General features: G+C 44.3%; 1 protein-coding gene across 1 annotated transcript; it reads left to right on the top strand.

The window, feature by feature from the left end:
* Window positions 1-1,622: 1,622 nt before the first annotated feature.
* Window positions 1,623-23,837, top strand: LCT (lactase). The gene is made up of 17 exons (XM_054168831.1): window positions 1,623-2,286; window positions 4,531-4,610; window positions 6,353-6,436; window positions 7,455-7,557; window positions 8,150-8,225; window positions 9,007-9,694; window positions 10,081-10,726; window positions 12,231-13,790; window positions 14,117-14,385; window positions 14,812-15,102; window positions 17,390-17,588; window positions 18,273-18,475; window positions 18,856-18,965; window positions 20,442-20,576; window positions 21,569-21,792; window positions 22,666-22,902; window positions 23,629-23,837. Exons 1-17 carry the CDS (start codon window positions 1,623-1,625, stop codon window positions 23,835-23,837), a joined length of 5,778 nt encoding a protein of 1,925 aa, XP_054024806.1.
* Window positions 23,838-24,617: the final 780 nt, after the last annotated feature.

The following is a 24,617-nucleotide window of genomic DNA, read 5'->3' as shown; positions in this document are numbered from 1 at the left end:
ATTTTCTGTGTAGTGGGTTGAGGTCAAATGGTCACATTCTGTTTCTTTTCTTTCTTGAACCTTTCCCCAGTTCTATATGCTGCACAAGGGAGGAGGAGTATGCTTTTTCTGACTTAGCTCTGCTCTACTGAAAAACAAGCAGCAGGTGGGGCTGTGAAATTGATAGATTGATAGAATGGTTTAGGTTGGAAGGGACCTTAAAGAAGTTCCAACCCCCTTGCCATGGACGTGTGCACCTTCCATTATTAGAATTTTTTTCTAATATCCTGTCTAAATCTGCCCTTAAGCTTCAATCCCTTCCCTCTTGTCCTTCCTGGCTTTCTTGTAGGCCCCCTTCAGGCACTGGAAGGCTACTTAGAGGTCTCCATGGAGCATTCTCTTTTTCAGGCTGAACAGTCCCAACTCTCAGCCTGTCCTCATAAGGGAGGTTCTCCATCCCTCTAATAATCTTCATGGCCCTGTGCTGGATCTGCTCCAGCAACTCCATGTCACTCATGTGCTGGGGGTACCAGAACTGAATGCATTGCTCAGGAGAGCAGAATAGAGGAGGGGAATCATGTCACTTGTCCTGCTGGTCACACTTCCTTTGATGCGGCCCAGGACATGGTTGGCCTTCTGGGTTGCCAGTGCACATTGCTGGCTTGTGTTGAGTTCTTGCTCAAACTTCATTCAAACATCAGTGGGGGGAAAAAAAAAAGAGTATGTAACTGTCCAGAACAGCAAGCCTGAGGTTTCAGCAAGGTTTTCAAGGCTTCCCAAGGGTAAATTACTACCCTGGGAATCAAGCAGAGTCAAAGTACACAAATGACAATCCCTGTATAAACTGAAAGATTGGCTACTTGAGTAACAATATTGACAGATGTTTTGTACTGTAACTTAAAGACAGTCTTGACAGAGCAGTAAGCTGCCCAGATGATTCCAGGTATGCTGCAGCAAAAAGCAGGTTGTTAAAGGAAATAAACAGATGGGAGTGGTTTTTCAGTACAGTTCTGTAGATTGTTGTGCTCAGTTGATTTAAATATGTTCTGCATTTAGGCAGCACACAGCAGTTTCACTTTGGAAAGCAATGAAATCACATTCAAACGCCCTGATTTTATTTGTCATGGGGATACATATTGCTGCTGCTGCCTGAATTCTTATAATAGCCACTTTTCCAACTACACAAGATGCCCTATCTCAGATTTCCTTTATGCACCCAAGAACTGGAGCACTAATGTTCCTCTTGCTGGACTTGAGATCAGCAAGTCCAACCTATAATGCAGGTAACCCTGCTCTTGTTATGTTCTGTATCCAGAGCTGTGCTAGGATTCCTCTTAAGCTGAAAAAGGCCAGGGGGAGATTAAAAGCATTGTCTGTTTATTTTATCCTCCTCTGAAATGGAGGCAAATATCAGTTGATCTTCAAACATGAAGGGGAACCTGAGCTTTTCAGATGACCTTTCTCCAACTAGTTGTTTGAGTTCACTTGTCCATCTGCCTCTTAACTGAAAGTCTTGATTTGTTATCTTTTAGGGTCAGCTGTTTCTGAGAATGTTTATCTGATTCATAGGTAATTTCAGTTAAATATTACTTCTACTGTAATATAAGTAGCATGGAATAACTGTTTCTGAAGCAGTTCCAGAAATGGAGCTGCTTTGTAAGACTGTTGTCTTCTTTCTGTTAGTGTCTCCCAGCTTTGGGATTGACTGGGAATTTGTTCAGAATTTTATTGCCATTGCTGGACCTCTACCCAGCAAGTTAGTAAATAGAGTGCATCTTCAGGACCAAGCCCTACCCAAAGAAGCTCAATGCCTTGCTGTATCTGAAGCCCATGATTACCTGTGCCAACAAGGTCTTGTAGCTCTGGAGTTGCCCCAGTATTTCTCCCACCTTCGTGAGATTGGGGTGACACATTACAAAGTCTTCCTGCCATGGGCACGCATTCTTCCAACGGGAGATGCCAGGAAGCCAGATGAAGCTCAAGTGCAGTGCTACCAGGAACTGCTCAGGACCCTGGTTGCTGCAGATATCAGGCCACTGGTAGTTCTGCATCACCAGTGTGTCCCTGGTGCTGTGACTGCAAAGGCCATGGGTGGGAAAGCCACTGCTTTTGCTGACCTTTTTCTGGAGTATGCAGAGTTCAGCTTCCGTGCTTTTGGGGACCTGGTCAACGTGTGGCTCACTTTCAGTGACCTGCCAGAGGTGCTTAAGAGCCTGCCCTATGATGACCCCCAGCACCAAGCCCAGGCCCTGGCTGCTGCTCATGAGAGAGCTTACACCATCTACCACAAGAAATACTCACTGGCAGGTAAGGAGAGTGGGGAGAGGGAATTTTTGGTGTGACCTTCACAAGTATTTTGTGAGGGGCAACTGCTAGGTGCAATCTGTGAGTATGCTGTCAGTACTCTCAGAATTGCACAGAAATCCTTCAGTAATGGGTTCTTTCAAATCCCTTATTGTAAATTATCAAACAATTATCAAAATAATAATCACATTTTGCTTGAAATAGTAGCCAATGTAGCTGGGGATAATATACCTCTGTGTGTGTGTGTAGTTACAGTTAACCTTTTAATCATCAGGGAAGTATTAAATAGCCTCCAGTTAATCTGAGCAGCAGAAACCAGTACTTCAAGCCCAAACCTTTCAATACTTTACATGCTTTTTCTCTGAGGGCTGTTGTCCATGCAGTCTTAATTTGAAGACCAGCAGATGCCCCTCATACTGTTCATACACCAAACCTTGAATGTGTTGTGTAATAAAAGACAGACTGAGACTTGGGAAAAATCAGCTCATTTTCAAAGCCTTATTTCAATGTCCTTGAATAGAATAGAATAGAATTAACCAGGTTGGAAGAGACCTTCAAGATCATCATGTCCAACCTATCATCCGACACCACCTAATCAACTAAACCATACAACCAAGCATCCTGTCAAGCCTCGCCTTGAAAATTGAGATTGCAATTTCTGCCATTTCAGCTAAGAGAGGAAGATCATGCCATCAGTCAGTGACTGTCCTGTAATGCCTTCTGTATTATGGGGACTTTTTCATTAAGGCATGATGTGTTCCCTGGGAACACAGTTTTGGAGGTCCAGATCTAGCTGAAGAATCAGGTCCAATTCAGCTGACGCCTTCCACCCAAAAGGTGGAAATCTTTGCAAACATTGACAAAACCCACTTAAAACTGATCATGGTGTAAAGTGACATTTCTCATTTCATCAAGGGGAAATGATTTTATTTAACTTCCAAAAGTTAAAGCAACAGGGAACAGTTGCTTTTTAGTGTAATTACTGCTCTCAGTTACAAATTACTTCAAAATTCCACAAATCCAGTCTTACTCTATTTTTTTCATGTCTACAATCACAAAATCATAATTATCAAGCTCTTTTGTAGCTAATAATGTGTACCTAATGTGTACTTCTTTCTGGCTCACAGAGGAAAAAATAAAAATGTACCTTCAAGCTACAGAGGAACGAGGCACAGAAAATGTCTTGAGAGATAGTAGTACTGTGAGGAAGTCTGCACTGCCCTTTGTTAGAATTCACTTCTTGCAGACACTAGGGTTTTACAGTAATTAAATTTTAACACTGCCTGTGTTAAACAGAGCAAGAAAATTTCATCTCTGTTGAGTTCCTGGGATTTTCTAAGCAGCTGTCCTGTTGGGTCTGCTTTCTCTGGACTTGGAGTTTTCCTGTCCCTAGAAGAACCAGTAGGGCTGGCTGAGTCATTGTAATTTTTTTTCTCCCCAATTAATTTTGAGTTCTTGCATTTGTCAGGAATACTTTGCCCAGCTTCCCTCATGCATCACCTGTCCCCTGCAAATTCCCAGCATCCCAGTAGAATCCAGCTCAGGGTGGATTTAAAAAAAATTAACTACCATAGAACCATCACAAAGTCATGAAAATTAAACATATTCCTTATAGTTATGCACAGAGTGGAAGGGCACCCACTGGACAGGTGCATTGAGGTCGACTTTCCTGCAAGCAATAGCACTACAGCTAACTGAAAGGATGTTGCAGTGAGGCTGGTGTTGGTCTCTTCTCCCAAGTAACTAGTGATGGATGAGAGGAAATGGGCTTAAGTTGTGCCAGGAGAGGTTTAGATTGGACATTAAGAAAATCTTTACTGAGAGAGTGGTGAGACATTGGAATGGGCTGCTCAGGGAGGTGGTGGAGTCACCGTCCCTGGAGGTCTTCAAGAAGCGTGTAGCTGGTGGCACTTCAGGATGTAGTTTAGTGATGATGGCAGTTGGATTATGGTTGGACTTCATAATCTTAAAAGTTTTTTCCAACTGTAATGATTCTATAAGATATTTATGAGCTGTCATGATTAGACAAGACAAGACATATTAAACTCTGCTTTTCAATTTCTGCCTTCTCCAACTCTGTTGAAATTGTAGTGGGTATTCTGAAATCAGCTACCTAGGGCACTGATTGATGTTCAAAAAATGTCCAACTGATTAAAAGAAAAACACAAAGCCAAACCAATAAACCTGCAGTGAGCTGAATTTTTTTATTTATCTTTAACATGTTGTTAATAGCTTCTCTTTTTTAAGGTGGAAAGCTGTCCATCGCTTTAGGAGTGGGTCATGGTTTGGATCATGCTGCATTGGAATTGCTTTCAGCTTCTCTTCAGGTAACACCATCATGGAAACTATTTCCAAAATTACAGAAATTGGTTTTTATGCACAGGATCAAGTGACCTATTGCAAGTTATATAAAATTTTAGCAGGTGGACTAATCAACCAATTTGGTAAATTTTACTTACTTGGTTAGCTTGATTATGTGGAACTCAGTGATTTAAAAAATTGCTTCAACATCCTTTCTTGGCTTCTTGATTAAGAGGTATGGATACATTTGCTCTCATAATTGGCTGTTTTAGCAATTTAATGTACTTAAATGACAAGGTGTCTGCAAAAAGTGTTCCCACTGTCATTTTCTTTGAAAGTCAACTTAATGCATCATTAAAGAAATAGATAATTTATGTCAAATAACTGCTCTTAAAAAAAATAAAACAACTATGTATTACATTCAAACACAGACTGAGCTGTGATAAAAATTGTCTAGATGGCACAATCTGAGGAGAACATAATCACTACAAAGATCATAGAATGGTAAGGGTTGGAAGGGAACTTTGGACATCATCAAATCCAACTCCTCTGCCAAAGCAGGATCACCTAGGGCATGTCACACAGGAATTAATCCAGATGGGTCCTTAAAGGCTCCAGAGAAGGAGACTCCACAACCCCTCTGGGCAGCCTGTTCCAGTGCTCCATCACCCTTACAGTAAAGAAGTTTTTTCTCGTGTTGAGGTGGAACTTCCTGTGTTCCAGCTTATATTCATTGGCCCTTGTCCTATCACCACTGAAGACAGACTGGCCCCTTCTTGACACCCACTCTTCAGATATTTGTAAACATTAACAAGATATCCTCTCAGTCTTCTTTTCTGGACTAAACAGGCCCAGGTCTCTCAGCCATTCCTTATCAGAGAGACATTCCAGGCCCTTAACCATCCTTATAGCCCTCCATTGAACACATCTGTGATAAATCCTTTCTGTGAAGACCAAACTCTCTATTGGCAGTTATCTTCACTTAGAGGATGTTGATACAGGATGCAGTGAACAAACAGCAGTGCAGTTTTTTCAGCTTGACTTCACAAACCGTCAAAATTTAGTAAGAGGGTAAACAATGTTTAAGACATGACATCTCAAAGATACACACAAGGTGTGATTTGTGGGGAGAGAAACATTGTTAAATAAAATGAGGTGACTGAACTTGAAAAACACTTTGGACTGAAAAATAAACTGAAAGCTTATCAGTGCTTTCAGCTGGTTTAATAAAAGAATATGATCTCTTCCTTTGAACTCGATGATTCAAATGGGATGTAGTCTGGAATGATTAGTGATTTCTGAAGTGGACTTTCCCCAAAGGATAATTGATGTGGCCTACATGAACCACAGAGTTACAAAGGTTTCACTGTCTGATTAATCCTAGAGAGTCTTACTAATTAAAAAAACATCTGTAAATCATTAATATTCATAAAATATTCAATAGAATTTCACTTAGCTGTTTACATTTTACTTTGTTTGGAAGAATAGATGCAAATTGCATCTTCTCATTAAGTAGGATTTCATTCAGCTGTTTGTTTCACTTTTTATAGGAGGACAGATACAAAATGCATCTTCCCATGCAGTTTGTACCTTCTCAGTCCAGTTTGTACACATTAAATTATCCAGGGTTCCCATGAAGCTGTATGGCTCCTTACTCCAGCAGTATGTTTTTATCAAACATTTCACAATTTTATGTGTTTTTAGCATAATGCCTGCATAAAAAGGCCATTTTACTCCAGGATGATTCTTTTCCTTTTCTTGTTGCCAGGATTCAGTGGACTTTCTGTCTCTCAGCCTTCAGTACTATTGTGGAAATGAAGCAAACTTCTACAAGAAGTTGAGTGAATTCCAGGTACTGCACAGTGTTAACATTTTTAGCAACAGCCCGGAGACCATAAATAGAAGGGGAATTTCATATTTCTTGATGCATGTCTCAAACACTTCTGATGTGCTGCAAGAGCTCAGACAGCAGCCACATTAGGAAGCAGCTGCATACTGCCCACTTCTCTGTTGTTATTCTGACTTAAAAACAGGTGCTCGAAAGTGCTGGAAAGGGTTCTCTTGGTCAGTGCTCATCACTGAGGTTTTAACAACTGGAATGGCATCATTACAGAACACAGAATTAACCAGGTTGGAAAAGATCTTCAAGATCATCAAGTCCAACCTAATTCTTTATTCCAGGAATGAAAACCCTTCTCTTTCACATCTTAAGCGTTTTATAAGCTGTTAGGCTAATACACTTAAACAAAACAAACCACCCCACTATTTTGTTCTAGCATGGGCTCTGCAATGGTACTTCACACTTCTTCATCAGTGGAGGAAGTGTTAGAAACATTCATGGCTATGAGTTTGTGCAAGGATTAGATCCCATGGCAATGCAATGTCAGTAGTGCCACAGGCTAGTACCTGGTTTTAAAACTCTGATAGTAGACTGCATTCTTAAAATATGTATGAGTCACCCAGCAACTGAGTTGGAGAATAAGACACTACCCATGTGACTCCTTCTCTTGAGGGTCCCAGCATGCTGCAGTTACTATAAAAAGTGGGTCAAACGTTATGGCAACAAATTCTTAGCAAGTAAGCTTTCAAAACAGGCCATAGTTCCTTGTGCCTTTTCAATGAGAAGTTGAACACTGAAAGTCTCTGGGGTTTGTGATTTGATTTGCATTGGGCATTTTTTGTACCATAGAAAAACAGTGGGTGGTATTTCATGGTTACTCTGTAGATCTATGAATTTAACTTTGAAGAACTGATTATCACCAGTCTTCTAGGTATTTCCTGTTCTGTGTTATAAAGCAACAAATGCCAAGAGCATGGTTTTATTATCTGCCTGATACATACAAGTTTCACACAAGTCTTTGGTTTTGCAGAATGTCTGGAAGGACACTCAGATCTTGATTTTCAGTCTAAAGTTCCTTGATTGTGATTCCATGGAAGAGAACCCTTCTATACCAATAGCTGCCATTTTCACTGGTGAGTGATATATTCTAAGAAGGAGAGGTTTTTAGCTATGTTCTGCATGGCGAATTATAGGGGAAGTTCAAAACTGTCCAGACCACTGCTCTCATGAAATAACTTGATGGTTTCTTTCTTAGTCTTCTTGGAAATTTAAGGGTAAATGGTGAGTGTGGAGGGAGAGAAAGCAGGAAATATTACTCAAAGCTTTTCTTCATTTTCATTAGACTCAAATTGTGCCAGAAGAGGTTTGAACTGGATAGTAGGAAAAATCTTTTCACCAAAAGGGTTGCCAAGCATTTGAACAGGCTGCCCAGGGAAGTGGTGGAGTCACCATCCCTGGATTAATTAAAAGACCTGTAGATGTGGTTTAGTGGTGGATTTCACTGTGCTGGAAATGGTTGGAATAGATCCTGAAGGTATTTCTGTGATAATTTTTTAACATGGAATTGTAAATCTCTAATGAAAACCTAACAAATTGAATCTGAAAAAAGATAGTTAAGAGAAAAGAACCATGTTTCTAAAAAAGTGCAATTGTATGTCCATGTAGTGTCATGCAGTCCATCTGAGTTGTGGCTGAGCTTATCACCTGCCATTTGTTTATTTTCAGCTATCAACAAAGACCAGACGCTAACAATTGGATATGATGTTAATGAGTTATTGGACTTTTCATCTCACGTTTTGAGGTACAGTTTTGTCCCCTAAATCAGATACTGCAGTAAAATGGTGTCCTCTAGAACCCTATGTGCAGGCAAAGTCTGCTGTTAGTTGCTGAAAAAGCTGGAAAGGAATAGCTTTTTGCTGAGCCCAGTCTCTTGCTGTTACACACAATTCTCTATCCTACTGCTAGAGGTGATGTGATCATCTTCCACTCTCTCATCCTTGGTTACCCAAATTGTACCTTAAAGCCAGTAGTAGCAAGTACTTTTCCAAGGGTTCTGTTCTTTCTGAGATCAAAACCATTTGAAATTCAAATAAACTACAAAAAGATAAAGACTTTCCTAGGAGAGGAGGCAATTGTACCTTCAGAAATGTGGAGGTCATTGTGCAGGGAGAAGCTAAGGGTTAGAGAAGCAAGGTTGATTTGGTTTAGCTTATACCATAGAAATTCATGAGAGCAGTTGTATCATATGAAAATGCTACAGACTGTAAGGATTGCATCTGCACCTTCACCCTAGCTGTAATGAATTATGAATCTGCTGCAAAGAAATGCATTGGATGTATAACTCTAGAGCTCTGCAGTTAGCTCATTGCACTCGTGTATAGCTCTTGAGCTGCTCTGCAGTTAGCTTGTTGCACTCCACCTTCATCTGCTGGCTGGATGACCAGATGACAAAGGAACTATGGAACATATGGCATATGTCAGCTGAATAGAAAGCAAATAACTCTTTTATCCTCTCTGTTTGCAAGTTCTTTTTCACTGGCATCCTTCTCAGAGATGTTAATTTCCTTTTATTCTCTTTCCAGCAAAGCGAATACTATGCAGGAAGACCAAGATGCTGCTCCTGCTCCTCGCTCCTCCTATCAAACAGTTTGGGAAATGTTTGCTAACCAGCCTGAACTGGAGAGGGATTCTTTTCTGCAAGATGTTTTCCCAGATGGTTTCCTCTGGGGCACATCCACAGGTGCCTTTAACATTGAAGGAGCTTGGGCAGAGGATGGGAAAGGAGAGAGCATCTGGGATCAGTTTGGGCATGCAGGTCACGTCTACATGAACCAAACAGCAGATGTGGCATGTGACAGCTACTATAAAACCAGCTATGATGTTTACCTGCTTAGGGGTCTTCATCCCCAGCTGTACAAATTTTCTCTATCCTGGCCTAGAATTCTTCCTGCTGGCACCACCGAGACCATCAACACCAAGGGTGTTGATTATTACAACCGATTAATTAACCGTTTGCTAGACTCTAATATTGAGCCCATGGTGACTCTGTTCCACTGGGACCTTCCACAAGCTCTCCAGGTTCTTGGTGGCTGGCAGAATGACAGTATCATAGATGCTTTTGTAAATTATGCAGACTTCTGCTTTTCCACTTTTGGGGATCGGGTCAAGTTCTGGGTTACTTTCCACGAGCCTTGGGTTATCAGTTATGCTGGCTATGGCACTGGAGAGCATCCGCCAGGAATCACGGACCCAGGAGTAGCATCTTACAAGGTAGGAACACAGAAATACCTAGGATCCTGTAGATGCCATTGTTGTGTTGATTTCCTCTGATGGTTCTGTATTTTAACTGTGTTCAAGCCTGGTGTTGCCTCTGAGACAGCTGTTTGCTTGTTGGATTTATGATACTTGCTAAAAATGGGTTAGTTAATGGATGCTAGAGGTCTTGATCTTACTGCTCTGTTCTGGAAGCTGGTGTTGATGGGTAGCCAGGTTCTTCTGCTTATTCCAAAACCTACTGCACTGTGGCTATGATTATTTGTTTTGTTGAAGTTTTTTCTTTTGGCCCAAGACCACGTTCTCACACGACAGTAATCTCAATGCTTAAGAGTTCTCGCGCAAAGCAGTGTGAGAGGTACCTCTCTGTTTTCTGTTCCCAGGTGGCTCACACAATTCTCAAGGCTCACGCCAAAGTCTGGCACCTGTACAATGACAAGTACCGCTCTCAGCAATTGGGGAAGGTGGGGCTGGTGTTGAACTCAGATTGGGCTGAACCCAAGACTCCAGCCAATTCTGAGGATGTGAGGGCCTCTGAGAGGTACCTGCAGTTCATGCTTGGCTGGTTTGCTCACCCTGTATTTGTTAATGGTGATTACCCAGATATCTTGAAGGCTCAGATCCAGGAAACAAACCAGCAGTGCTCTACAACAGTTGCCCAGCTGCCTCTGTTTACAGAAGAGGAGAAGTCCTGGGTGAAGGGGACTGCAGACTTTTTTGGTCTTTCCCATTACACTTCCCGCCTGGTCAGTGCTGTGACTAACGGGACCTGCACTGCAAGCTATGAGAGCATCGGGCACTTCTCCGTGCACATAGATCCTTCTTGGCCTCAGGCTGCCTCTTCTTGGATCCATGTGGTCCCTTGGGGATTGAGGCGCCTGCTGAAGTTTGTGTCCCAGGAATACACAGGGACAAGGATCCCAATTTACATAGCAGGAAATGGTGTGCCAACAGAAGACACCGGGGATCTGATTAATGATGCTCTGCGGGTTGATTATTTCCGTCGGTACATCAACGAGGCTCTGAAAGGTATGGAGGAATGTTAGGCTTTATTTTTTTAATAGCAGCTAGTTATTCTATCACTTTCATACTGGTTAACTCTAAAACATCAGCATTTGCCCGGTGCTATGATGTCAGCTGCCTATTTTGTATGTAGTGTGACCTCATATACTTCATCCTATCTGGTGGGGAGGGCAGTGGAACACTGGGACAGGTTGCCCAAGGGAGGTAGTTAAGGCCCCATCCCTGGAGGTATTCAAAGTGAGGCTTGACAAGGCTCTGGGCAACCTGGTCTAGTTGAGGATGCCTCTGCTTTACTGCAGAGGGGTTTGGAGTAGATGACCTTTGGAGGCCTCTTCCAACTCAAAGCATTCTATGATCTTATGATTCTATGGCATCCATATATGGAAGTCTCCATTATGTTTAGATGTGGGAACAGGTTTTTCATATATATGGATAAATGTAGCCTGGACCCCAGTGTCAGTCCCTCTGAGAACTGTTTTTTATCACTCAGCTACCCTGAAGATGACTTGCCTTCAGGCAAGCTCTTGCCCACAGACATCTCATAGATCAGGACTGAACGATGTCTTTATTGATTAAGCAGACAGCATCCTGTCCCATTTCAGGTTAGAATTTTTAGGGAGATACAAATATCTCAAATGATTTTGAGCAAGGTTCAAGGTATGCTTCTATCTTTGCAAATTGTGTATCAATTGATGTGAAAATATGAGTGGTTTGAGCTCTGGACAGGTATAAAGATATGAGATTTCAAATAGAGGTTTGACTAATGCTCTGTTGAGATACACAAATCAATACTGTCAGGAAAACTGTATTAAATATGCTGTATGAAATAGACTGGTGATCAGTGTACAGCAGTTGATCTTCTTGACCTAGTTCTGAACATACTGCTAGAAGGGTTATTAGAGCTACAGAAAACACAATTTAGCATTGCTGTATGCCTTAGCAGAAGGAAGGAAGATGGACTGCATATGGGAAGTGAGCTTTTCTGGATTGAGAGAGATTTAGAGCTTGTTTTTTAGGCAATGTGTGGAAAGATGCTGGGCTTGCCTCTGCAGGTAGCAGATACTGTGTTCTGCTGAAAGAAGCTGGCCTCCTGTGCTCAGGGAAGATAGGCAAGCACTAAATGCTTGTAATGTTTCAGTTTATCTACCGTGTCAGCTCTAAAAGTGCACCGTACACCTGAGCTGATGAGTTGTGCTTGGAAACAAGAAAACGGGGAAAAAGGGATGACACCGGTGGCACAGGTGTCCTGTACTCAATAACTTCTTCACTGATACTTCTTTTGTCATGCATTTTTATCACTAAGCATTTAATTGTTACAGTGCCAGTTGCTTTCCTTGCCAGATACTCTAATGTTGTTTGTTTGTCGTTGATTTGGGGCTTTTTTTTTGCCTGGAAGACCATTTGTAGATGTTTGGGTTATCACAATTACCCTCAGTTTTGGTGCTTATGTTGTGCTGTGTTCAGAAAATGCCCAAATGAGTAACTGTGTCTTCTTCTGTTTCTGTGACAGCTGTAAAGCTAGATGAGGTTGATGTTCGGTCATATATTGCTCGATCCCTGGTTGATGGCTTTGAAGGTCCAGTGGGGTACAGACTAAGATTTGGGCTGCATCATGTGAATTTTGAAGACAGTGACAGACCAAGGACTCCCAAGGCATCTGCTTATTTCTATTCCAGTGTTATTGCAAACAATGGTTTCCCATCTAAAGTCTTGGACAGATCTTCTGCACCAGTGGTATTTCACCAACCCATGCCATCAAAGTTGCCATATTTGCCTGCATCAGAAGTTCCCTCCAAGGCAAAGATTGTCTGGGAGAAGTTTTCATCTCAAACAAGCTTTGAAAAGGACATGTACTTCTATGGGACATTTCCAGAGGACTTTACGTGGGGGGTGTCTTCTTCTGCCTACCAGATAGAGGGAGGTTGGGATGCTGATGGCAAAGGACCCAGCATTTGGGATAACTTCACCCATGTCCCAGGGAATATAAAGAATAATGATACTGGAGATGTAGCTTGTGATAGCTACAACAAGGTGGAGGAAGATATTTACCTGCTGCGAGCCTTAGGGGTGAAGAACTATCGTTTCTCCCTGTCCTGGTCTCGAATTTTCCCCAACGGAAGGAACAACTCAATAAACCGCCATGGGGTTGACTACTATAACCGTCTCATTGATGGGCTGGTTGCCAACAACATCGCTCCAATAGTCACTCTCTACCACTTCGACCTGCCACAAGCACTCCAGGACATTGGTGGCTGGGAGAACAGTGAGATGATTGACCTGTTTGATAGTTTTGCAGACTTCTGTTTCCAGACCTTTGGGGACAGGGTGAAGTTCTGGATCACACTCAATGAACCCCAAGTCATTGCCTGGGTTGGTTATGGCACTGGAGAATTTCCGCCCAATGTCAAAGACCCTGGCAGTGCTCCCTACAGGGTTGCCCATATCTTACTTAAAGCTCATGCCAGGGTCTACCATACATATGACGACAAATACAGAGCGAGTCAGGGAGGAGTCATTGCTCTGTGTCCCAACATAGACTGGGTTGAGCCACAGACACCAAGCAACCCCAGGGACATAGAAGCTGCAGACAGGTACCTGCAGTTTTTGGTAGGGTGGTTTACACATCCAATTTTCAAAAATGGGGACTACCCTGATGCCATGAAGTGGAAAGTTGGGAACAGGAGCGAGCTCCAGAACTTGCCGTCGTCTCGCCTGCCGGTTTTCACAGCAGAGGAGCGTGAATACATCAGGGGCACAGCAGATGTCTTCTGCTTCAACACCTACACCTCCAGACTTGTAACCCATGCAACCACCCAGTTGAGGCCCTTCTCTTATGAGTATGATCAGGAAGTTGTAACAAAAGTTGACAGCTCCTGGCCTTCCTCAGCTGTGCCGAGCCAGCGGGCTGTGGCCTGGGGGATGCGGAGGCTACTGAACTGGATCAAAGAGGAATATGGAAACCCCCCAGTATATGTAATTGAGAATGGGGTGGGGCTAAACACCAAGTCGCAGGTTGATGACAACAGCAGGATATTTTACTACAAAACATACATTGATGAAGCTTTAAAAGGTACCAATGTTTGCTTTTGTTCTGTTGGTGTGTGTCTCCCCTTGAGTTTCTGGTTACTTTATTCCTCTGAAGAATAGTTTTTAAAAGTGGTTGATACCAGTCTTTAAATATCCTGAGCACAATATAAGCATAGTGTTCCTTTTTGTGATCTGCCCTGCTTGGCTTTTTGCACTTTGTATCCTCCAGCTGTGGAGAGTCTCTTGATCTTAGTTGACCAGTGCCAGCTTCATGAAGCTAGAAGTGTCATAAATGCTTGCATGTGAATGCCTCATTTAATGTGTGATTCTACCACTGATGATGCTCTTTCTTTGTTTCTGGTCTTTCAGCTTACAAGTTGGATGGTGTTAATCTGAGAGGATACAACGCATGGAGCCTCATGGATAGCTTTGAATGGTTGGATGGTTATGAGACAAGATTTGGGTTGCATCAGGTTGATTTTGACAATGCCAACAGGCCAAGAACCCCAAAGCGCTCTGCTGTGTACTATGCAGAGGTCATCCGCAATAATGGTATCCCACTGCCAGAAGAAGATGAATTCTTATATGGAGAGTTTCCAGAGAACTTTGTGTGGGGTGTGGCAACTGCAGCATATCAGGTTAGGAAACAGCTGGATTCCTACAGTGTCTGCAGACAGGTCTTTCATTTTGGATGAGACATCTACAGCTTTTGTAACATTTAGGTTTTGCCGTAATTGAGGGTTAGCGTAACGTCTGCTGTAAGAGGGAGGAACTTGGAGATGTTTAAAGGCATGGTTATACTACAAGGACAGAGACAGCTTCAGAAGGGCCAGCCCACTCGGAGCAGCAGGTGAACTGAAACAACACCTGTGCTCTGTGACTTTGTGGTTTGCTAATACTTCTTGCCTTAAGGCCCAAGAGGCCTTACTAGTGACTGCTCAGTGAAGCTGGTAAGTCAAAAGATTGTCTAGTGCCACAAAGACTAACAGGTTCAATTCTTTGCTGGGCCAAGACCTAAATTTGGGGGGTTACTAAGAATTCCACCCTCCCATCTTCAATTACAGATTGAAGGAGGTTGGAGAGCAGATGGAAAAGGACTTAGCATTTGGGACAAATACACTCACACTCCCTTGAGGATCAGCAATGATGACACTGGAGATGTAGCTTGTGACAGCTACCACAGGATTGAGGAGGATGTGGAAATGCTGAAGAGCCTCAAGGTGTCTCGGTATCGCTTTTCAGTCTCCTGGTCTCGTGTTCTCCCAGATGGGACCACCAGATATATCAATGAAAAGGGCCTGAACTACTACGAAAGGCTTGTCGACGCTTTACTGGCAGCTAACATTGTGCCTCAGGTAACCAAAATGGTGACTTTCAGGTAACTAAAAAATAGCAGAACTCAAGTCTGGTGCTCAGAGCCACCTATATGTGTTTCCATGCATGCCCTTCCTCACAGAGAAACAGTTTTTCATTGCATTCTGAAAGGACACATGTTCTTTGCATAAGTAAATGAATGGTGATGGTCATGATACATTAGAAATTACTGCCTAGAGGGATCCCAGTAACCTTATTGTTGGCTGTTTCCAATTACCTTCTCTTCCCTCACATGCCTGAAAGTGAACTCCACAAGGATGTATGCACTGATCTTTCCAGAGACTTGAGGTGAGGCCAACCAACCTGTAGTTCTCAGAATCCTGCTTCTTGCCTTTCTTGGAGATGAGTGTAACATTTATTCTTTTCCAAGAAGTTAGGAAGGTCCATTCACCAGACCTTATTGCTCTCTACAACTACCTGAAGGGAGGTTGTAGCCAAGTGGGGATTGGTCTCTTCTCCCAGGCAAGCAGCACCAGAACAAGAGGACACAGTCTCAAACTGTGCCAAGGGAAGTTTAGGCTCGAGGTGAGGAGGAAGTTCTTCACAGAGAGAGCTGTTAGCCATTGGAATGTGCTGCCCAGGGAGGTGGTGGAGTCCCTGTCCCTGAAGGTGTTCAGGGAGAGGATTGGAGCTGTGGTTTAGTAGTCATGAGGTGTTGGGTGACAGGTTGGACTTGATGATCTTTGTGGTCTTTTCCAATCTTATTGATTCTATGATTCTATGATCAGCATGGCTTGTCACACATAATGGACAGAGACCTCTCCATGGCATGAATCAGCTCTTTCGGCACCCTTGAATGAATCTGACCTGTTCCCATAGTCTAGGATGTATGTAGGATTTTTCCACTTCTGTCTGCTCCTTCCCCTATGTTGGCTGTTCTTGTTCTGCTCCAACAGTGCTGGGTTCACTGGAGAGTGCCCCTGGCTGCACCAAGAGAGAGTGATTGAGAGAGTGAATCACAGAGAGAGTGATTGCCCATTGGAATGGGCTGCCTGAGGAGGTGGTGGGGTCGCTGTCGCTGGGGGTGTTCAGGGCGAGGCTTGACAGAATGCTTGGTTGCATGGTTTAGTTGATTAGGTGGTGTTGGATGATAGGTTGGACATGATGATCTTGAAGGTCTCTTCCAACCTGGTTTGTTCTATTCTGTTCTATTCTATTCTAAGTGCTGTCTACATGTCTTATGTAACAGCCCCATACAACAATGCAGGCTTGGGGCAGAGTGGCTGGAAGGCTGCCTGGCAGAAAAGGATCCAGGGGTGCTGGTTGACAGCTGACTGAACATGAGCCAGCAGGGTGCTTAGGTGGCAAACAGCATCCTGGCCTTATCAGAAGTAGTGTGACCAGCAGGTCCAGGGAAGTGATTGTCTTCCTGCACTCAGCACTGGTGAGATGGTACCTCGAGTACTGTGTTCAGTTTTGGGCCCACAACAAGTAGGACGAGGTGCTGGAGTGTGTCTTGAGGAGGGCAACAAAGCTGGTGAAGGGTCCAGAGAACAAGTCTTATGAGGAGCAGCTGAGGGAACTGGGATTGTTTAGTCTGGAGTAAAGGAGGTTCAGGGAGATCTTATTGCTCTCTATGACTACCTAAAAGGAGGTTGTGGTGTGGTGGGAGTTAGTTTGTTCTCCCAAGTAGCAAGTGACAGAATGAGAGGAAGCAGCCTCAAGATGTGCCAGGGGAGGTTTAGGAAAAATTTCTTCACCAAAAGGTTAAGCTGTGGAACAAGCTACTCAGAGAAGTGGTTGAACCATCATCCCTGGAGGTATTTAAAAGCCATGCAGATGTGGTGCTTAGGGACATGGTTTAGCAGCAGACTTGGTTAGGTTAATGGTTGGACTTGATGATCTTAAAGACCTTTTCCAGCCTAAATGATTCTGTGATTCTGTGCACACCATGCAGGGGGCAACCCAGGGGTTATCTACACAAACATCAGATGATGCCTGAATGCACCTGTGCCTTCACAGCATTGCTCTAGACAGGTCCAATGGCTGTACCAGCCCAAACAGGTGTTCTCTTAACTGTATTTCATCTGAGAGTCTGCAGGTGCAGCAGTTCTTCACTGATGAGTTCTTGCTATCAGAAGGTTGTGGTGGTTTTGTTAAAAGCTTCATCTTCACCTTCAGGCAGTGCCTGGAGTTCAAGTCATGGTTTGAGAACAGGTAGCTGCTGATCAAAGCATGGGTTGTGCTCACAAGGAAGGCTGGGCTACTGTGCTCATTTCCAAAAGGAAGAGTGGCTGGCTGAGTCTCTCTCTTGCTCTTTCCCCACAGGTCACTCTCTACCACTGGGACCTCCCACAGGCCCTGCAGGATGTCGGTGGGTGGGAGAATGACACTATCGTTCAGAGGTTTAAGGAATATGCTGACCTCCTTTTCAAGAGATTAGGAGATAAAGTGAAATTCTGGATAACCTTAAATGAACCCTTCAACGCTGCGTATCAAGGCTATGGTGTTGGCACAGCTGCTCCAGGTAGGGCACTATTGCACAGCTGTATTACGCTGCAGCAGAGTGCACGCTAGAGGCTTGCAAAGGGGGAGCAAGGAAGGCAGTGTGGTGGGGATAAATGGGGTTTGGACTGCTGTAGTGGACACAACCTTCTTTCACTTTGCCAGTGATGCCTCCAAGACCCATCCTCCTTCTTCCACCCATCCTGTGCAGCCTCTGGATTACATGTGCTGTCTGGAGCAGACCCCATTGCCAGAGACAGTGGAGAAGAGTTAGGGCTGGAGGGGACCCAGTTCAGCTATAGGGTAGAAGAAGAGGAAGTAGATGAAAGGGGAGGGATGGGAGCTGGCTGGAACATACAGCTTTCTGCTTTCCATGCTGGTGCCAGCAGCCTGTTGCTGGGCCTGGCAGCCCTGCACAGGCAGAGAGCTGAACCAGCCCATGTCCCACCACAGCAGGAGGAGAAGGGAGCAGTGTGTGGTCCCGCATAGTCTGCCCACTGCAGCTGTGCCCTTAGCTGTCTCTGCAGTTTCCAACTGTCTCTGTGACCTCAGCCCAGAGCCGGGGCCCAGGGCGCCAGCTGCTGCAGGTTCATTTATTTACCAGCAGGCAGCTGGGGATGTCCTGGGCATCATGTTAACCTGGGAAGCAGTTGTGAGAAAGTTGGGAACTGCTGCTCCACTGCCTGTGCTGTCCCTGCCCCTGCAGGCGTCTCCATTCGCCCCGGGCGAGCCCCCTACGTGGTGGGGCACAACATGATAAAGGCCCACGCGGAAGCCTGGCACCTCTACAATGAGACCTACCGTGCAAAACAAGGAGGGCTGATCTCCATCACCCTCAACTCTGACTGGGCAGAACCAAGGAACCCACACAAACAGGAGGACATCGATGCTGCCAAACAATACTTGGAGGTACAGGGATACCTGGGCACAGCTCTCCCACAGCTCCTGGGTTTGTTTATGGTGGTACCCTTTCTCTGGGTGCTGGAGATGCTCAGAACCCAGGTCAGTAGCTCACTGGAAAAAAAGGATGAGCCAGAGGCATAGCTGCAAGGAAATGGTTCACCCTTATCTGATGGCTGATAAGCATCCAACAGAAATGGGACAAAATATGGCTGCATTGACAAAAGCTTAGTAAATTTACTGTCATTATATGGAGCATCCCTGGGTAGCTCCATGTGCCTGATCAGTATACATTCAAATACTACCTATAAAGCAGCACATGAAAGAGAAATGGTTAAATCCTTTGTTTTGATACATAATGGATCCTTCTCCCTTATTCCCTGGCTCAGTTTTTTTTAGGCTGGTTTGCTCATCCCATTTTCAAAAACGGTGATTATAACGAGGTGATGAAAACGAGGATTCGGGAGCGCAGCCTGGCGCAGGGTCTGAGCCAGTCCCGGTAAGAGCCCAGGCCTGTGTTTGCCCTGCTGTGCTGAAGCCTGCTGTTCCGATGGGAGTGTGAAATTTCACTGAGTCTATTGCAGTACTACTCTAAAAATCTTGCTGTATCCTCTCAGAAAATCTTTAGTGTACATTTTGCCTGTTCCCTGTCCTTACCTCTCTTGCAAACTGAATTTACTAATATGCCTTATCTTTGGGGTAGTAAGTTGGCAGCTCAGGGTGGTGCAGGGAATGCTCTGCATTAGACACAGTGTTTCACCTGACAGCCACGGTGAAGGTGGTTTTTCTTAAAACTATGTACTGAACTTGAGCACTGAGAGCTCACAGGTCCCTCTGAGTTGTATTTCTTATTTTCTGTTCCTGTGAATTACTTCTGGGCTGCCCAGGGAGGTGGTGGAGTCACTGTCCCTGGAGGTGTTCAAGAGGGGATTGGACATGGCACTTGGTGCCATGGTCTAGTCATGAGGTCTGTGGTGACAGGTTGGACTCGATGATCTTTGAGGTCTCTTCCAACCTTGGTGATACTGTGATACTTTTAATGTTATTGTGGTACCATTTATTTTCCTTTTCTTTCCTCTCTAGGCACATGTAAGTAAAGCACTTTCTTCCCTCTTCACTTTAATAGCAAATTCATGGGGTGTATGAGATCTGGGGCTATTCCTTGTCATGCCTTTCTGCAAATGTGGGAGGCCACTTGTTTCGAAGTGAGGAGGATGGTGAGGAGTTGGTGTGTGCTCTGCAGCAAAGGCAGGGCTCTTCATGATTCCAGTTATATTTTTATACATGCCTAATCCACTTGCATTCTTAGGCACTTTTTGGCACATTATCTCTTCTCTGGCAGTTGCTGCTGTTAACAAGAGAGCAAAGCCATGTGTGTTGCTTTATGAGGTAATGTGCCCAAGCATCTCAGTCTGGGGAAGTCCTGTCCTCAGCCTAGGACTGCAAATATCACCAAACTGCCTGGAGCACTGGCTGTGTTTTCAGCATGGCTTACCTAGGGACCTAATTCCCAGGAGAATTTTCTCTCACTGAAACCTTGCTCCTTGTTGCAGGATGCCCTGGCTGTCCCATGATTCTGTTTCTTACTTTGTGTAGTGCTACAGATCCAAAAGGGGTGGTTCTTCTCTGAGAAGTCCTCCCTTTTGAAGACAACCAAGGTTTTTGGGATTTAGTGGTAGAGTCCACACACAGAGACTAGTTCCCAGTTTCTCCTGGGTTTTCCTGTTCCTCCAGAAGAATCATGGTACTTCTTCCTGTGCTTGTGGTGCTGGTGCTAGGCACTACATGTGGAATGTGTTCAAAGTGTGGATTTCAGGGAGGAAGCTCAGAAGTTCTCACTGTGCGTCAACTGCACATCCTAGCAAAAGCTTAGTTTGAACTACAGGAGTAGGGAGGGGTAGGAATGAAAGCAGGGGAGATCCTCAGAAGAGTTAAATTTTGAGGGGTTTATGCTTTTCTTTGTTTTCTATTCCAGACTTCCAGAATTTACTGAAAGTGAAAAGCAAAGAATCAAAGGCACCTATGACTACTTTGGTCTAAATCATTACACTACAGTTTTAACATACAAGATAAACTACCCTGCTGGTATTCTCTCATACGACTCTGACCGGTAAGAGATGATTGTAAGTTATTGATCAAGCAAAATGCACACACCTGGAGCCACCTGAGCAATGTAAATTGATGGCAAATAAAGGCAGGAGCCAGGCATTTTAAACTGTTGGAATCTATGCTAAGGAAAGTATCTCCAAAGAGCCCTTTTTTTTTTACAGAGCCAGTGATAAATACAAATTTTTGAAACAGAACAAAGAAAATTTGAGGCTCTGCTAAAGGAAGGGATCTGCTCATGGGACTCTCCCAGTGGTTTGGGATGAGCTGTAAATGCTGGGGGGGGGAAGTATTTATCATGTTTCCTGTCCCAAATCTGCAGTTAGAACTGCTAGATGACCCTGCTTATGGATACTGTTCCATTGGCTGTCAGAAGTTCCCTCGCCACATTGGATAAACGCAAATTCAAATCCTAGGTAGCTAAATTGCTCCATGGTTCAGTATATGTAAGTCAAGGTTTTTGTTTAGATACCAATTTGTATCCTCAGCTTCAAAAGGTAAGCAACAGAAGCTTACTCATTTTTCTGATGAGGTAGGACCACACAAGGGGGTGAACATATGCTGGTTTCCTAACCATTTCCATAGAGAAGGAATGAAATTATTGTAAATTCCCTGGGCTGCTGCATCCCAGTCCCTGTGGCTTAGCCCTACAGAAGGGCACTGGGCTCAGTCTTGCATTCCTGTACGTAGGTGTAAATGACAGTTATGTGTGCTTAGGCACTGCATTATGCATTGGAACAGCAGACATGGTGTCAAAGCATGAATATTTAGATCCTCAGCCATAGTTGATGTAAGCAGAGTATGATGATAAAGCAAAGTATAAAGCTAGCTAGAGGCTTGTGAGCAGCAGCACTTCAGCCCACTGTGCTTTGGCCAGCTTGTTGTATCACCTCTGGTTCAGTTCTCTGCAGACCTCAACAGCGTGTTTCTCAGCTCTGCAGCATGGAGGAGCCAGGCACCTGGGACCAGTCCCTTCATTAGTGTCCTTCTCTGCAGGGGTGTAGCTGCAGTGTCCGACCGCAGCTGGCTGAGCTCTGGTTCCCTTTGGCTAAAGGTGACACCCTTTGGTTTCCGAAAGCTCCTGAGATGGATCAAGGAACAGTACAACCACCCTCCCATTTATGTGACTGAAAATGGGGTCTCAGAACGAGGAGCTGCAGACCTCAATGACCCTTGGCGAACACATTACTATCGGAGCTACATTGATGAAGCACTGAAAGGTAGGCGGGGTTGTTTAAATCTGATCATCCAGCTTTCCAGTCCCAGCAGTGTCTCACCACAGGTTGGTGTGTACAAAGCAGGGTGTGAAGGGCTAAAAGACTACTGCCATCACTCCTGCTAGTTACTTACATGGGTTTACTTTCTTTCTGCTTCTGAGAGCCTTTGGATTTGGGAGGAACTGCCACTACATAGCACAACTTTGGAGGGAAAAGCAAACCCCGGGCTTAGGAGAGTGCAGCTTCCTTGTATAGCTGCATCTGGCAGGAGAATGTGCTACTACTTGATGAATACCTATTTTGGCTGTGTCTAAAACTTGCATCTTTTAGAAAAACAGAACCCCAAAACCAACCCCAAACTGGTTTCAGGTACATTAGTGTTCAAGCAATGTCAGGGAAGGGCTTTTGCAATTTGCTGTGACACCCTGGTAGCTGCCAGGTAGTCCAGAAAGTGCTTTTTGTTTTTTAACTGCATGTTAGCAGTGAGGCCCCACAGCATTTGTTTAAACACCTTTTGCGTGTTGATGACTTTTCTCCTCTGTTCCTAAACCTTTGTTTATTGGACAAAGGTTTCATTCCAGGAGCAGAGGAAAGTAGTCTCCACCAGTGGTAGGCTGAGTGAGTTTCCCTGGTTGCTTGTTAGCAGTTGCTTGGCACCTGAACTACCTCAAAGCAATGGAGATAAGACGGCATGTTGGAGGTGGGAATGGGGAGATGGCAAAACTAATGAAGCCAAGGCAGCAATAACCTCACTGCAGTTAGCCCCCTGCTCCTGTCTAGTAGACAGGAGCATCTTCATGCCACCACTGGCTGAGTGGTGACAGCTCCTGTTGCCTGGATGCGCAACTGACCTCTTCTTTCTGGTCCTGGTAACAGCTGTTGTGCTGGATGGCGTTGACTTACGAGGTTACACTGCCTGGTCACTGATGGACAACTTAGAGTGGGCCATGGGCTTTGATGAAAAGTTTGGGTTCTTCCATGTGAACTTCACAGACCCCAGCTTGCCACGGCGCCCCAAGGCCTCTGCCAGGTATTACTCACAGATCATAAACTGCAACGGGTTTCCAGACCCAGCAACAGGCCCGCATCCCTGCCTGGAACCAGAGCCTGAAGGTAAGCTATGCAGCAGAAATCATGATTGTATGTGTGTGCACGTGCACCTGATTCCAACCCTTTGGGTTAGAGTCCAGTCTGATTTCCATAATCTACGCTTTTTAAAAACATCACCCCTTTCTGCAGAGTTCCTTTTAAGGGCTCCAGTAGAGCATTGACTAATAATCAGCCTTTGTCACGACCGAAAACATTCATGTGGCATTAGGTCACTTCTCTATCCAAAACCAGAACAATGACAATTTCGTGTGATAGCACCTTGCTATCTGTGTGCCTGTTTCCAAAAGACAGCAGTGACATTACTGCATTCTACTTGTCTCTGATTAACAGAACTGGCCAAGACGCTTTCCAAACCACACACATTCAGTATTCTCACACCACATTTGCTAAAGAGTTTGGAATCCTTTTCATACATAGCAGTGGTTTCTGTCTTTGGAAAAAGAGGTTTGTCAATTATAAAACATCCTCTGAACTAGAGTACACTGAACAGCAGCCATAGTCAGTGTGGGGTTTTGGGTATGAGCCTGCCTGCCAGAGAATACCCCCCCTCTCCCAGGCTCAAGAATATCAACCTCAGTTGTGCCTCTGCTCTAAGCTAAAATGGTGCCAATTGCCACTCCCACAGAATTAATGAGTAGCAATGCAGGAAGCAGCAATGCACCCACAGCCATGCAGAAGCTCACCCCAGGCCGTGGACTAACCCTTAACTTACTGTTTTCTCATGGGCAGTGACACCGACGGACACCGCACCAGGCCTGTCTGACAGCGTGCAGTTTTTGGGACTGGATCTAACATCACAAAGTGCAGAAATAGCTCTCTATGTGCTTTTTGTTCTTTCTGTAGTTGGAGCATTGGGCTTGGCTCTTTCTGCATTCAGGTGCAGAAAAACACCCAAATCATTACACAAACAATCACACACGGAACTTACTAAAATGTAAGGTTTCCACTTGCTAAAGTGCTGCTTTGGTTTTTCTGTTAAGAAAAGCCTACAGCACCAACCAGGAGAAGAAACCTGCCGCTTGTATGGCTGCAGCTTTGTGGCTTGCCTTAGAGGTAACTCCCCATCATTCTGTTGGCCTACCACCTTCGTGTTTTAATGGAATCATTTTTTCTGTTACCCATCCATTTTCTCCCCAGGCATGATTGATTTCTAAAGACAACAGCAAAACTGCTGGCTTCTGTCTGTGTAAGGATTCTGAACTTACAGCTTTCATCTGTTCTCACTTCATCATCTCCCTTTAGGTTATGGAGGTCTCTTCAAGAGATCCAAGAGCAGCTCCTGAAAGCACTACTGCTTCTTAGTGATTTTGAGACAAGTTAGTGCCTAGTGGTGAAAGCTGATCTGGGAGAACATGCTGCTTTATTGCAGGCACTGTACTGGGGCTTTCTTTCCCATACAGTATAAGAAGTTATCTTTTAAAAATGGAAGTGGCTTCAGTGCAATGTTTTCATGTTTGAAGAAACAACAGAACTTACCTAAACATCCTTTAAACAAGATCTGAATCAACACAGCACACCTGTAACACTGAGGTCTCCAACAGTGAGAGGCACAGTCCTTGCAAGGGGGCAAGGGGAAGGCTGACATCCTTCCTTGTAGGAAGGCTGTAACGTAACCCTTCCTCCAAAACAACAGCTTCCACGCTCTTGTGTTGCAGCCCTCTGCTAACAACATTTCTATTTGATGAGATAAAAACTTACCTTTTTTCCCCACTGTAACA

Source organism: Dryobates pubescens, chromosome 2 (assembly GCF_014839835.1).
Source record: "Dryobates pubescens isolate bDryPub1 chromosome 2, bDryPub1.pri, whole genome shotgun sequence".
Taxonomy (NCBI): domain Eukaryota; kingdom Metazoa; phylum Chordata; class Aves; order Piciformes; family Picidae; genus Dryobates; species Dryobates pubescens.
The sequence above is the reverse complement of the archived record's forward strand: the minus strand, read 5'-3'. Positions and strand labels throughout refer to the sequence as shown.